The sequence below is a fragment of the Rhea pennata genome, chromosome 2 (assembly GCF_028389875.1).
Source record: "Rhea pennata isolate bPtePen1 chromosome 2, bPtePen1.pri, whole genome shotgun sequence".
Taxonomy (NCBI): domain Eukaryota; kingdom Metazoa; phylum Chordata; class Aves; order Rheiformes; family Rheidae; genus Rhea; species Rhea pennata.
The window spans coordinates 66,233,410-66,249,700 of NC_084664.1; the positions used below are offsets into that span (position 1 = coordinate 66,233,410).

At 37.9% G+C, this 16,291-nt stretch overlaps 1 protein-coding gene across 8 annotated transcripts in view; it reads left to right on the plus strand.

Moving 5' to 3' along the window:
* FHOD3 (formin homology 2 domain containing 3) overlaps positions 1–16,291 on the plus strand; it is a 404,460-nt gene that overhangs the window by 264,237 nt on the left and 123,932 nt on the right. For all 8 annotated transcript variants that reach the window (XM_062569631.1, XM_062569632.1, XM_062569637.1 and 5 more), the window contains exons 7-8: positions 8,408–8,519; positions 14,766–14,860. In XM_062569631.1, the coding sequence (XP_062425615.1) occupies positions 8,408–8,519; positions 14,766–14,860 (207 nt within the window). The remainder of the gene's footprint in view (positions 1–8,407; positions 8,520–14,765; positions 14,861–16,291) is intronic.

Genomic DNA, 16,291 nt, shown 5'->3' on the forward strand with positions numbered 1-16,291 from the left:
GATGGCTTTCTCCTTAGTTTGATTTTTTTTTTCTTCCCATATTCTGGTATATTTTTATCTGAGTTATATATGCACCATATGAGGCATTTACAAAACCATTTGCTCTTGGTGTAGAAGTATGAATTCTTTACCATGTATAGCCAAACCTACACCCTTTCTGAAATAAATGAGCTCAAGTCCTCGTCCAGAGATGGAGCTTCCTACTTACGTGCACAGTTCTGGAGTTCCTAGATAGCCAGAATCAGGCAAGTTGCCTGTCACATGGACATGAAGAGGTTTAGTAAGACATTAGCTGCAATGAATTCATGTGCTTGCTGCATAAATATAGATGAGCCGCTTGTGAAATACTGAAATTACATAGTTGCGGAAAGTCATAAAAATTGTATTTATCAGAAAATGCTAAAATGCTGTTAAATTATGTTTCTAAAATGCTTTGGCTGCAGATTGACGTGCTTGGCAAAGTGCATTAATGTGACTTGCCTACAGGCACCTGGCACTGATCATCTGATTGCAAAATGAGCCTTCTCCTGCTAAGTACATGTCCTCGTTCATGGGCAGTAAAAGCCATAATTTCTACTTAAGCTATGCTATGCAAAGGGATGCCAACATAATATTACCCAGTTGCTCTTTCTCCCCTCCTCTGTCCAGAGGATTTCAAGATTAGATATTTGAGAACAAAGACAGAAGTGTTCCAGGTACTTTTTTATCTTCCAGGGAAGGAAAGCAAACAAAGAAATTGGCACAGCTTTGCGAACTGCCACCAAATATAGGCTCCTGATGCCAGATTATTAGTAAGATGAGATTGCATTGTGCATTGTAGGTCATTACAGGAAAACCTTATTTAATACATAACAGACAGCTCGTATTTCTCATATCTAGTAATGCTGAAGCACAACCCTAAGGCCTCTAGTACTGTGTAAACCAATAGCAAATAGTGAGCTGATAGCAAACAGGCAGATAATGAAAACAATGTTTAAATGCCGCTTCTTCAGATCTTCTCTTGTAATATTGGGAATGGGGAAAGTGCTAGAAGGATTCTTGAGAAATGCAGGCATTTTATATGATGTTAAATAACGTTTGTTTTAAACACTGCTTTTACAACTACAAAGTCAAAATATACTTGGAAAGTAATGTCGGTGTTCAAATTATTGCGAACTCTGGGAGGCTCCTGCAAGGCAGCCCTGCCACTGCATGATCCTCACACCCTTCCTGTGCCAATGGTGAGAATTATTACAGCTTACCTAACACAAGTAGGTTTTGGTCCTGGAAGTTTCCCACTTCAGACTGTTGTGTTGCAAATGTTACTGATGGCCAGTAAAGTGTATGTTTGATAAAACTTACGGATCTACTTGTTTGCAAATAGAATTCAAGAATCATGCCAATGGGATACAAATACTGCTCTCTGTACCTTTTGTGCTTTTATAGAGCTGAAGTGTTCCACATTTACTACTAAAACACTTTTATCAGAATGTGATCCCATGTTACAACTGCTCCCGACCCTAAAATATTATTCCTAATCACTCTTTGAGATATTTCTCTTGAATTTTTCAGGTCACATTTTATTATTAAAAAAAAAAAAGGTTCACATCTAGGGGTAAATGAATTTTCTCTGTCTTTTCTACCAAAGCTCAGAGAATGCAAAAATCTGCCGACAGGTAAACAGAAATGCTAGTTCTTGAGAAACAACAGAGCCAGACAGACACAAAGCATGCATCTGCACGATATTTTGCAAGTAGATAACAAGCTTGCTTTACTCTCATTTCAAGAAAGATAATATGTGCTCCCAGAGAGGGAAGAGGCAAAAAACCCGTAAAAGGTTTACACATTTGTCTGAAAATAGCTGTGTAAAACAGGATGGCCAGCTAAACTTCTTTGGTGTATGCACTGATCTTTTTGTAGGCATGGGAAGACGTGTGCTTATATGTAGTTTTACTAGGTGCTAAAGAAACTTTCAGAGCAACAACAAATATGACAGGAAACCAAAGAGCTAGATACAACCACTGGTTGGATCCCAACATAGAATTTGGAAATGTTAGAAGATACTTTTCATCACTGCTCCACTATAGAACTTTTATTTTTTTCAACTTTAATTTTGATGATCTCATGAATTTTATCCAGAGGCATGTAACTGAAAACTGATTTGTTCTGACTCCCCCATCTGAGCAGCAAGACAGATTGAGAACAGCAGATTCAGAAATACAGGGAACATTATTGCATTGTAAGAAATTCTAGGAGAATCTCAGTGCTTTTTCGTTTATACATACCTGACTTTTTGATAGATAAACTAAACATGTCCTCATACTTATTTTTGAGGGTCTTGGCAGTAGTACTGCAAGCACAAGATAAATGTTGTTAGGATTGTATATTCTAATGACAGGTTTTAACTGACACTTTTTGCACTTCTTCCTGTTCTGCCTCTTGTCTTCATTTGCCTGGGATTCTTTCTTGAAGAATATGCTTCAAGGATATCGAGTCCCAGTAACTCTATTTAAAACTTGCTGAAAATTATGCATGTTCCTCTTAGGATCATGTCATTTAATTCTGTCTATTCATTCTGAGTAAGAGCATATGAAGTTGAACATGAGTCAACAGTGTGCCCTTGTGTCAAGGAAGGCCAACAGCATCCAGGGCTGGACTAGTGAGAGTGTAGCGAAAGATCTCATCTGGGCTTTGAGACGTCTGTTTTGGGCTCTCAATGCAGGAAGGATGTTCACATACTGGAGTGAGCCCAGTGGAGGCCCACCAAGAAGGTTAGGGGGCTGTAGCAAATGAGATGTGAGGAGAGGGAACTGGATTTGTTCACCCCTAAGAAGAGGTGGCTTGGGTGTGTGTGAGGGTGTTAGGTTTAGTTCCTTCCAACTTATATTATTCTGTGATTCTCTCAAGCCCAATATTTTTCTTTCCTTTTCCTTGCTTATTGGAAAAGAACACCTTCTTCCTCCAACTTTGGATCTAGACAAAGATCCTAGATCTATCTGGGTTTCACTGTTAGTCTAGTTTTAATTTGTTTTTGGGGGGATTGATTTGTTTGTTTCAAGCTTTAGTTTCTTCTCACATGAAATTTAGAAGGTCTCTGGTCTGTAATGTTTCTTTGAAGAGCTTTGACCAAAATATGTGATACATTTGTGTCTCAAAACTGCAAGCAAGACGATTGATTCAGTGTATGGGCTAAGAAGTGTTTTGAGAATTACAGTGGGATTTTCAAAAAGCAGATTTGGAACTCCATGCATTGTATTTTGCCATGTGTCCAAGACTCGGAAGCTGCAGCGTTGCTGGGAAATTCATGATTGGAGAGATGGTTATTTTCTTCCTTATACAACAGTTTAAAGAAGGATCTCCCTTCTGATCATGTTTGTAGTTTACATTCTAAGCTCAAGGCAGGTGCACTTAGAACATTTTAAGAAGTACAGTTAATAGTAACTGCTGATTGAATGAGCATGCAACCACAAAAACTTTGCATGTCAGAGACCAGGCAAAATAGATTTGTACTCAAAGACACTCCAGTGAGAGTGTTGGAATCTGGACTGATTAATACTATTTCTTTGATACCTTGTGCTTGTTGATATCCCTCTTGTTTTATCTACCAGTTGTGCTTTGACTTCTCTTTAGGCTCTGAACGTGTCACCATGGCAGAAGCCACCTCTTTGTTATGCATGTACAGGGGAAGGGAGCTCCCTAGAAGCTGTAGTAGTTTAAAAAAAAAAAACAACAAAAAAACCCCACAGCTTTAATTTCATGCACTTATTAGACTTGAGTATAAATTGCATCAGAAAGAATATTTTGGGTAGTTTGTTCTCAGAGTGCAGTGCAATCCAGAATTGTTCTTTCTGCCCATTTGAATGAATAATATGCTTGTACGAGATAGCTTTGGACTTATTTTATAATTAAATTAACTTACAGTTCCTCTTGTTACTAGAGTAAATAGAGTTACTGCTGTGTTGATTTCACTGGCAGGAAATACATCAAGTAAGGAATATAACTCTAATTTTGTATCGTATTTTTTAGTTGTGTGGTAATTTTCTATTCTAGGTTGCTATTTATCGTGGAATTATCCAGGTCTTGCAAAAGTCCTTTTTTTCCATCTCTTTATGTCATGTATGTAAAAGTGGAAAATTTGCATTAGTATCTAGGGATAATAATCTTGAGTATGGAGTAAGATTAATAAACATATTTACTACTGCCTTTCTCTTCAATACCACTTTTTGTAGTGTGCATATGTTTATATACCTTATTAGAAAAGATTGTTACACTTAATAATAATTATGTTATTTTAAATATTATAAGGAGTATTGTACAGGCAGATAAAAAGATTGGAGATATAAATTTCATATTGTCTTAACCTTCCTTGATTAACTGTTTACTTTTTCCAGAAAGTTTCCATGCAAAGTTGACCAGCTCTGTCTTTTGCTTCCCCTTCATGCAAAGGTTGAGGGGAGATCGTGCACAGTTGTCCTGGAACCTGGTTCTGAGGGGCTGTCTTAAATCTCCTCTGGATATGAATAGGGCATTTACCTGTAGATTTGCCTAGCCCATTTTTGTAAGGACAAGATCATTTTGAGTTTGACATCAGGATCAGCAATTTTCTTTGATTGCAAAAAAGATCTTTTCTCTTTTTATAAATAAGCAGTTGTTCTGTCTCATCATGAAACATGAAATTGAGCAAACTGCAGATTCTCCTAGGACACTTAGATGCAATGTAGACAGTACTAGGTTTAGAGTCATGTGAATCTTCATGTCCCGCAAACCAGACGGATTTTCAGGTTTTCTGGTGACCTGTCACAAACTGGTTACCTTTCTTTATCTTCAGTCCTGCTTAGGTGTTTCAGATCAACATGTTAAGTACCTGGCGTAGTAGACAGAGTCCACATTTGGATTAGACCTCAGGTGATTGGGTCCTAGTAAGTCTTTAGCTAAAAATTCAATGTCCTTTTCGGCTTTAAATTTGAATAGCACAAATCCAACGCAACTACATCACCCTAAGTGAAACACTGAGCTTTATAGAATTTTACTGTGATTTTTTTCTTTTTAAAAATATTCCTAAATTTTAAAATATGAACTTAAAAAATGATGCTTTAGACTCTAAGCTAATGAACTTTTTGACAACATTCCTTATAAAGGCTTAAGCTTTTCCTAGCAGATGATTAACAGCTGGGACAAACCCTTCCTTGGGACATTAATTTTGCCATTCGTTGTGTAGTCTGTTTGGCTGAGGCTGTAACACATTTCCGATTGTCTAAATACAAAGAGATAAAAGGGGAAGGGACTGCCAAACTGCACTGTGTAACAAGTAAAACAAGGCAGAGGGAAAATGTTTATAATTTTTCTCCTTCCTTTTATATTGATATTTATATTTTGTCTTTAGCCAGAAGACATTAACATCATTTCCTCTTTCTAAATTGACTTGCAAGTAATACAAAACTGTAATATGATAACCCTCCTGACTTTCTTAACAAAAACTTTTGTACTTAACATCAAGAAATTTAAGAATCCTGATTTAATCTCAGAACTGTTAAAATATCACTTTCCTGAGCCAGTGGATGTATATTTTGCATCAGTAGGCTTTTTTTTTTTTAATTTTTAAAAACCTAATACTAATATTTATGATGCTAATTTGGAATTAATCACAACAACGAATGTTTGCAAACTAGATTTTTTTTGAGATAGCATGGCCTATTTCTCTCGCTTACGTCCTGTGGATCATGGATTTTAACTGTGAGTCTCCACTGAGAGTGCTTCAGAAAGCTGACTCAAATATGCATTGGCTGGCTTGAGTGTTGATTGCGCGCAACTGGAGTGGCCTGCCACGAGGACATAAAATTTGCAGTATGACAGTTGCAAGCTGAACAGGGGATTAGCTACTTTCTAGGGCAGATGAGATGGCCACAAACAACCATTAGAGCCCCAGCATTAGGGAAATGCCTTCTTCTTTTTGGAGCAGAGCGGGAGGAGGGTTGGAAGATTAGCAAAACCATACATGAGCCCAATATCTCTCTCTGATTGCTTTCAAATGGAAACATATGGAACTTTGCTGTTGACTGCTTGTATGTAAATACATCCTGTTGTCACCATATGGCCATCCCTTGAGGATTTAAGGACCATCAAAAGTGATATCCAATAGTAAGATTTCCTTTCTAGGGGAAGCATCCTATTTAGATTTGTAAGTGGTGCATAACACAGATGGTTATCTGGGCAGGATCTTAATATTAGAATTGTTTGGGGGTAATCTGATAATGTTGTGACTTTACAAAAGAAGTGGAGACTTGCTGGACTTTGTTATAATATCTTCTGTTAAGCAGTTGATCTTGGCTGCTAAGGGAAGCATCACTGTAGAGCAGAAATCGCATTGTATTGGGAGGCCAGGCAAATGCACAGATGTCCTGTGCAATCTTGGGGAAGTGATTTATTGACGTTATCAGCACTGCATTTCCAAGGTACAATTATGCTTTGTTTCATCATACTCAAATTTCCTTTAATGTGACTAGCCTGTATATCAATGAAATATTATTGCAGCAGTACAACTGCAGAATAGGCTAAGTGTCTTTGGGGGCCTGGTCACGTACGTCCCTGGGATTTCCAGGCTGCCAGCCCCCGAAGTAGCTGATTCGATAGTATGTCTAGTCTGAAACAATCTAAATTTAACAATGAAGTATCTTGCATTGCTAGTAGTATCATCACAGTGCATTAAGCTCAATTCAGCACAAGTGGGTACAACCTAAGAAGCTAGGGAAATACCTGGGTCGTTAATTCACAGTGAACTCTGTGTTAAGCAGTAAGCTGCAAGCTGCATTTTAGTTCATTAGCTTAAAGTGAGCACAGGTGTATCTCTGTGAGCTGCAACTCAGCTCACACTAGTTTGAGCCTGTACCTGCTGCATTTGTGTTCTTTATTAAAGTACAGATATAGTTGCATCTATAAAATGGTAGTGATTCCTTATCTCAAAGGAGAGTTGTGTCAAGGAACTGAGAAACTGAGGGAATGAGAGTGAGCTAATACTGACAGAAACTATATAGATCCCTGAAGCAATATAGCAGAACAGGATAATGTATTTTTTCCTCCCTTCCTTTGAGTGAGACATTTTAAGGAGCAGGTTGTTCTGCCTTAAGCTGCCTACCAACTTAATGTGATGAGACAAAGGCAGGGATCTTCTGGAGAGTGGCTCATCTCTGCCTGATGTGTCCTAAATTAGATTTAAAAATATGTTAGTGGCAAAGGGGAGAGTAATGACCACATTGTTATAAGTGTCTCATTAAAAATACAAAAAGCTGTTGGATAGCTTTGTTGTAGGACAAGATAGCAGAAACATCTGATAAACTTACAAATACCTGTTTTTCCAGAACCTGATTCAATCCCAGGAGACTGGAAATTGTATTACTGAGACCAGTGATGTATCACCTTTTATTTGGCTTTAAATCCATGATTTAGATTGAGAATGTAGTAGGTTTAACCTAGAATCAGTTGTTCTCAACTGAATTTACAGAGCCCTCTCTATTAAAAAGGCATCCCCTTTTACATTTTCTTTTATTCAAAACTCCAAATATTCCATTAAGTAAAGAAGGTTTTTATTCCCACACTTCTAATCATGCTGAGCACATAGCTGAAAATTCTTAATCGACACTTCAAAAATTATCTAATAGTAAAATAGTCCTCTCTGGAAATTAGGGATCAGTAGTAAAACTGGGAGATTTTGGCTATTGATTTTTGATAGGTCGGTTATACCAATGCTGAGTCTTTACTGGACTCATGTTCCTGGGAATGAGTTTGAAATGAGTTTGAATGACAAAATGAATTTGAAATGAATGACAGAATGAGTTTGAGAACTTAGAGGCTGAATGCTCAGTTCCATTAAGTCTCACGTTTTGTGACAAGGATGGACAGTCAGAGAGTAAATACACTTTTTCCCAAGTTCCATACATAGTGAATATGGATTCTACTTTATCATTTAACCATTAAGCAGTAGCATTATAAGAAAAGGAGAAAGCATGAGAAAAAAATCATCCTGTCATACAGGAATGTCAGGATATTAAATACTCACACTGAAAATGGGAAATAAATGTTGTGTTGAGGAACAGAGGAGCATGCGTGTTCTTTGTTTGGTAGATTTGGTGTACATCAGGCTTTGTCCAAAGATGTTGGAGGTATGCGTAGGTGTCACAGTGGACCTCTTCCTATGTGTGGCAACATCAAGCTTGCTTTTGCATTCATTGACTTCTGATGCTTCTCTAGCAGAGTACTGCCCAGTGAATGAATTTTTCAGACAGCTGGCTACCTTTCATTTTTTTGGTCCTTCCACAGCTTCACCTCTTCTATCTGTGTGCTACTACCAGCTCTTAATTTGATGCCCTCGCATCTCGCGCTGTGCCGCAGCGCTGCAGTGTGCTGACTGACAGGGTGCTGTCTTCTCTTCCAGTTTCGCCTGGTGGTGAAGACGGCCCTGAAGCTGCTGCTGGTGTTTGTGGAGTACACCGAATCCAATGCACCCCTTTTAATCCAGGCAGTGTGTACAGTGGATGAAAAGAGAGGTGAGTAGCCTTATTTGGGTGTGCGTGCGTGTGAAATCACAGCATCTCTGAGGTCAGGGAGGAGTTTAGCCATTGATTTCAGTGGTCCTAGGGTTGCTGTGTGATGCATGTTTTGTGTACCCTTGATTTCTTAATTAAAAGCTTGGTTTAAGTATTTCTGTAACTTAAGATAGTTTTGAGAATTAACTATAGTGGACTAGTGAAGAGTGAAACCTGAAGGACCCTGCTGCATCTCTCTACACTGTAGTGACTTTCCTGTACCCCTAAGTAACATATTCCCACCTTGGAGGCTCCCATGGCCCAGGCCATCTTTCCGCTGCCTTCTGGAAAGCAGCAGTCTGACTTAGAAGAGAAAATGATATCTAATCAATGTAATTCCTTTGGAGAGAAAGATGAGGTCAGTAATAGTACAGGCTTTATAATAAAAACAAAACCATCTGTTGTTACGTTAAAATAAAGCCCTTGAGCAGATATTATATTGTCACCCTTCAGGCTCATGCAAAACACTTGAATATGTATACTGTGTTTTTTTTACAAATAAATAGAGCAAAAGTACCCCTTTCTTGTTCTTCCCTCAAAGCTCTTGCTAAGCTCCCAGGGGCACTCTCTCTTGATGCGAACCGTTCCTTTGCCTCGAGGAGAGGTTTTGAGGTTGCGAGAGCCGTTGTTGTGGTCTCCAGCACATGGGAGTTAAAAGCATGATCCCTTCCGTGGAGCGATGGCCTCCATGCTGAACTTGTTTGGGCAACCTGATATGGGAAAAGTGAAATAATAATAATAATAAAAACATACTAAAAATAATAATAGTAAAAAAAAGTTGGGGAATGGGAGGAAAGGTTGTGCTAGAAATAGGAGGAAGTGACCAGATTTTGTTTTCAACAGTCAGAATGGGCGTATTAAAAAAAAGACTAAAGGAAGGAAAGAAAAAAAAAAAGAGTCTCCTATGGAGATTAGCAGATGGGGAATTCAAAAACGATATAACACTTGAAAATGGTGGGCTCCTCAGGTTGGCTTTCTGTTTTGAATTAAAACCCTTAAGCCTTGCAATGCCATAAGCAGAAATGTAGTTATAATTTTCATGTAATTGTGAGTTCTATAATTTATTTTTACGGCCAGTCTTAGTATTTCCGCAGCCCTCTGAACTGGCTTGTATTCTCGACTTGTTCAAATTACCATCTGTTCTCATGCTACTATACCTCATTAAGGAAAAAGAGAGAGAAAGTAGGACCCTGAACATGTGACTATGTGCTATGTGCTCCCTCCTGTAGCTGTAGAACAGCCTCAAGCAAGCATTACAGTACCCTAAAGAAATAAAACAACTTCAGTATCAACAAAAAAAATGTGGAAAAAAATGATGCTTGTAACTGGATGGATGATTGCTAAGAGTAGGAAACAAAAGCTTACGGAAGTTCTCATACCTATGAGTTGGCAGTGTTTCATGAACTCTCCCAAAGAAGTTATCCCCAAATATTCAAATTTTTTTAATAAGCAATTATGCTTAGCTACAGAAGAGATTTTTTTTCTTGTTCTATCTTTAGATCTTTTTGTAGATCATCAACAGAACAGCCCTTTTAACTGTGGAACTGCTATTTTTTTAATTACATATAGAAATTAGTGACTTATATTTGAGGAGTACTTAATGACTGATTTAATGGACTAGAAATAAAGAAGATGAAGAGTGATGTGCCTTTTCATGTTGTCATAAATCTCTCAGGTATATAATTAAGTTTAGCGCTGCTTTGAGAAAAGTCCAATATTTCATGTACATACAAGGTGGTGAGATATGACATAATTCCTCAACATGTGTACCACACATGATTAACATAAAGATCTCCCCAATAACTCAGCCCAGTTTCAAAGTGATCCCATCTGTGGTTTCCAAGCAAGAGCACATCCATATGTAAACCAAAGTGCAAAGATCCATACAGTGCCCACTGTGCTCTCCAATACAAGCTGCTCATAAGTGAATAACTGCATGGTCCTCATCAAATAGGAAGTAACTTCTAGCTATATTTTCATTCAGGGTTTGTTTCCCCCCCTCCCCCCACCTCTCCCTGGCTCTTCTTATTGCACAGCCACAGAGGAATTTGATGTGTTTTTGGTGGAAGCGCACTAAGCCTGTGCTTTGGCATCTGGGCAGCAGGGTTAGCTTTCCACTAGGCCCTCAAGGGATGTTTTATCTCGATACTCAAACATTTTTGAGATCAAAGCCCTTTGGTTGAATTGGACACTGAAACATTCAGTTTGTGAATTACAGTTTTGCTGCCTCGATGGTGGTTATACTCTTTGTAGAGGACCTGTGTTATAATTGTCCACTTTTCCTTCCTTTTCACACATAGTTAGATAGCCAGGCTGATCCTGTAGGCATGATGGAAGGCTTTATGTTTATGCATGTTTAAATAGTCATGAAATCAAGATGCACAGGTCTTCCCAAAGGAAGTACTAATACCTTGTCATCCTATGACAGCTAAAGACAGTCACTCTATGAGTTAGTGAGTACAAACAGAGGCAATTTCTCTGTCTGTCAGTCCTGTCAGTCCTCGTGTGGTTCTAGTCTGGTCCTAGCTCTTCCCTATTTTATGTATTTTGTATGCATCCAGTGTAGTTGTGATGTCAAGATTTTGTGTAAGGCATGACAGACAGCATTAAACTGTGCCAGTTGCACTTTTTATGTGTATGTGTTGATTTATGTGTAAAAGCATTTTAAGGGGAGACAGAAAAGAGAAAGTTTCAAAGCAATGGGCTAGAGTATTTAATAGACTATATTTAGTACATGTTGGAACCTGATAGTTCTCCGTGTGCTTTTACACCATTCGTAGCTACAAAGGGTGTTGTAGTAGCATCATAGACAAGGCTGCAGCCTTCCTGTCAATGTACTCAGAATAATAGCTGTTATGAGTAAGAAGCCTGTGAAACACAGTTGAGCAACTCTCCTTTTATCCAGTAGAAGGCAGGAGAACACGCACAAAAAACGAACTTTAGTGCTTTCCTATAGTGAGGCTATTTCATTGCTTTTGTTAATTTTATCTCCAGTCACACACGGAAGTCATAACCTTATGTGAAAATCACAGTCTGCTCTCGGAAAAAGAGCTGGGATCCCACGCCAGCAGGCTTTCACGATGTGGTCAGGAGGAGGTGACAGGCTGGAGGGTGAAGTTTTTGAGAACTGGAGTGCAGAAGTTGTTAGACTTTTAGAAACAAACTCTGTAACATAGGAACATCAGATGGATTTGTGTTTTTACTAGAAATACATCTGCATTTCAAAATTTAGATTTAGGTTCAGGTTTTTCAAAATTGTTAATACTATAATTATTCTAATGCCAAGTTGGAGCTTTTAGCTCTGGATAACACTTTTCTCAGAGGTTTTGAAACCCATCTATAGTTGGAGAGCCTTTGATACTTTCCATAGTGCAAATATCCTTTAATGAGAAAAGAGGAAAAAATGCATCATATTTTTCATATCTCTTATATGACCATCCTTGCTTCACGACAGCAACCTATGAGTTTATGAAAGTCATTAACTTTTTAGTGTATAATTTCCCAAGGTATCTTTCACAAAGCTTTCCTATGCAGCCTGAAAAGTGATTTTTAACTGTGCCATCCTCTCACACAAGAAGTGCTGCATGGGAAATTAGCTTTCTCAGTTAGACTCCAGCCTATGGTCCCCTCTTTAAGTTGAGATTCTCTAGGAACAGGGTGTATTTGAAAAATGAAGCTTCAGGGCATCAGAGTGGAAAAGGACAGACATCTGATCTTGATCTACCCATACTCCATGCTGTCCAGACCATAGGTTGGAAACTATAGATTCTTGTTAATGTGAGAAGCAAGGAGTATTAACCGAAGCATAGTAGTGCAATAACTTCATGGAGTATCTTCCAAACCAGAACTGCCTCATCCCTAGGATCATCAGACAGCCTGATGCCTAATTTCATGCTCGTTCTTTGGCTATTCAGCTTGAAATCACAATAAGGAAAATAACATTTCCAAAGAAAGGTTCCATCTAGCACAAACTGGAGCGTCTCCGTCAAAGTCATTGTATTACTTCCTATTGACACCAGCTGAGGAGTGAATGAAGATGTTCAGATTTAAGGCTGGATTTTCAAAATGCCCTAGAGTGAGTAGCAGCAGCTTATTTAAAGCCTTTGAAAGGTGGATGAGCTCTTATGCGTCTATGTCACTAGTAGGTTTGCCTAACAAAAAATTATTTTAAAATGTGTTCTGAAACAGAGAAGCAGCACGGGTAGAGCAAATGATGTACCGTCTTTGCTTGGGAAGAACCTGGAAATCCTGAAAATTGTCTGTTACGATATTGGGGAAGTATAGAGACATCCAGGAAAAAAAAAAAAACCAAGATACCATCTTTAAAAACAAAACAGGATACCAATAAGAACAAAAACAATCAACAAAAATAAAGGCATACTCCCCTAGAAGGACTTTCACTGAATAATGTAGTGTGGATTTATTAATTAATTTTTCATGTTCTTAGCAACTCAGTTTTTTAAAATGGCATTGTTGTAGGTCAGACTCACATAGTTTCTCCATTTTGCTTTGTATTTTCTTCCATTTTTATTTTTCGCCGGAAACCACAGGAAGACATTTTTGCAGTGAGGATATCATTCCTGCTGATCATATATCATTTGTGAGTTGAGTGAATTTGTTCCACATGTCTTTCGAACATGTGCTGCACGAAATGTCTGGTAATACAGACAATCTGGTGAAGAGGTGCTGAGTGTATTCTCATTACAATGTGTTTGAATTAGTGTTTGATCAATAATGCACATGAATATATTTTGAGACGTGAGAATGAATCCCCCCTGCTTTGATTTTGCTTAAGATAAGGAAACATTTTCAATATTAATAATAAAAAAATCAATATTAATATTTTTCAGTAGTAAAGATCAGAAAATGCCTCAATAAAAAGGGAGAAATAGAAAAAAAGGAGAAATATTGCTGTATGCTTGTTAATAGGAAGCTTTTCACACAAGACACTGCCAGCATTTTGAATATGGAGATCTTCAGTTGGCAGAGATTTGTTACCTTTACAGCAGGATGAATACACATGCATGCACACTTGCACAGTATCAGCATGAATAAGCAATGGCTGTCATTATAATAACCGTAAAGCAAGGTTTTAACCTCAGGGTCACTGATCAGTCAGCAACAGGTTGTTGTGATGACACATGTGCATTTTGCTGCCTGATTATTCTCAGAGAGCCATCATCTTCATAGTGTCAAGGGCATGAAATCTGGTAGTCTGCAAAATATTTCTGCAAAGTATTTCCAAAATTAAATTGGGTAGCTTGAAGTGTAAGGGTTAGCTTTTCTGATTTGTCCTCCTGACCTTTAGCCTTACTCCGAACAAAACACTGAATTACGGACTTTCACAATTTAATTTCCTAAATAAAATACACACGGGTTTTTCTTCAGCAAATGTGTCCATTTGCCTTTTAGCCAAATAAAATAGGATGTTTTTGCAAGATATCTTACCTACAAGACATTATGCTGAGTCCAACTGGCATTTTCCTGACTTGTTTGACACAGTAAGCCAACTAAGCCACTTTGGTGTTGGCATCAAGTAATCTAAAGTAAATGTGTCAATATCAGAAACACAGATTTTGACTTTACTTAGTGAAAAAGTGAGATAAATGCACTTGAAAGATCTGTAGAGGTGATTTTTATTAAATTTGAGTAAGAATCACAGCAGTTTTTTTTCCTTCGTTAGTACTTTTTGTCTGAGATGCACAACCTATATTTCTGGGAAATTTATCTTTCTCTGTAATTCTTTTTTTTTAAGGCGCTTACCTTAATGCCTTGTAACTTGTTAATATTGTTAGGAATGTAAGCAACAAATGCACTGGAAAAATAGTATGTGGATTTTTGTTTTGGATTTATCTTTTTTGTCATGAACTTATGATATGTGGAATAAAAACTAATCTCACCTGATTTTAGAAGTCCACTAAAATGAGCTAACAGAGCTTCTTTCATCATCAAGACAAAAATCAGTTCTTTCAGGGAAGGTCCACCTGACATATATTAGATCTCTCTTTTAGGATGCCTTACAGCTTTCACTGACCGTTTTGGCTTAACTCTCCATTCAACACAGAGAAGGGTAGAGATAAATTCGCTTTCCCCTTTGGTCTTGTGCTTGGCCGTGTGAATGCAGCTTGTACTACCTCTTGGATAAAGGTTGAATCAACACCTTTCCGTTTTGATCACCTTCAGCAATGGTTTCTGCTTTACCTCTAGGAGCCAAGCCATGGTCCAATATTATGGAGATTCTGGAGGAGAAGGATGGAATTGATACTGAGCTGCTGGTTTATGCAATGACCTTGGTTAATAAGGTTTGTGTTCTTTTTTTGACATGCCTGGTAGTGGTAATATTCATATTTTTAATTGCCTAAAGCTCTTCTCTGTTGAGATATGTGACAAAAAAGACCTGTCACTCGGAGACTGTAGTTGGGAGCAGAACTGCTGTTTTCCTAGATGTTGCATGCAAGCATATCGTGACATGGTTCCTCTCCCAAAGCTGAAAATAGAGCATAAAACAGAATTCCACAGGCAAGCCTAACAAATTACCCAAGGAGGGGAAGAAGGTAGGTACTGGTGAAGAGATCACATGTTCACTAAGGTTTGCATTGTGCATAGTCTTACAGTTTCAGCTCGCTTAAATTTCTTTTCACTGTGAACCAAATATGATGAACTTAACAGGTCTAAGTGCTAGTAAGAGTGTTTCTGCTTAAAAAAGGGGGGGGGGGGCAATGGTTTTTTTTTCCTCCTTCTTCTCCTTTCTGTGTAGTTTCTTGAGACCTTTATTGCAAGTAGTTGCTTCACAGTAAAAGCAAACATTGTTTAAAGTACTGACATGTGCTAAAGGAAGGGAGAAAGTGAAAGGCCCGTAAAAGTTGAAATCAGTTAGCCTGAAGTCCTTAAAAATTAGTGTCTAGTCCTCAAATTCTAAACAAATCTTTAGATGGACTTAATTTAGAAATGGGTCGGTTAAAGAACATAGAATATCAGGATATTACTAGAAAATCAGAGTAACTTTTTATGATTGTACTTAATAGGTCAGAGTATTATAGGATATTATTATTTTTCATTATGTTCTTGTAAAGATCCTGAGTTTGGCAGTGGAGATCAGGAATCAGGATACCTCCTTACTCTACCCATGGCTTCATGGCTTTGAGGGGTCTTTTGTTTTCTTTTCTTTTTGATACAACGTTTCCTTAATGGTTAGTATTGTCCAATAAAGATGTCTGAGAGGACCTATCCTCCTTCAGTAGCATCCCTGATATCACAGTACTTTCACTTAGAGCTGCATGTCTTCCTGCTAACATGGTGGTAAAACGCCTCTTGACTTCAAAGGACTTTTTTATTATCTATTGCTGTATTCTTTCTGTATTCATCTCCTTTGCATGCTTTTGGCTATAAGTGCTATTAAAGTTGAGGCAGCTATAAACTTACTATTTTTTGTAATATTTCAATTTATACCTCATTGTTTTATATGCTGGATCCTCTTTCTGCGAGAATTCTCTCAATCATTCATACCACTGTCATTTGCCTGGTGGCTGACTTTTAAAAATATTTTGTTTTATACTGACTCTGTCATCCTACAGTTGATCCCTGTAGTTTGATTTTTTTTTCTCTCTCACTACATTTAAAGCTATTTTTAGAAGGAGGTAGTTCTTTAAAAACAAACAAAAGAAAAAGCATCTCGCAGTCAAAGGAGCAAAGCAGTTACAAAGATCAAGGAAGAGAGGAATCCCACAATGCCG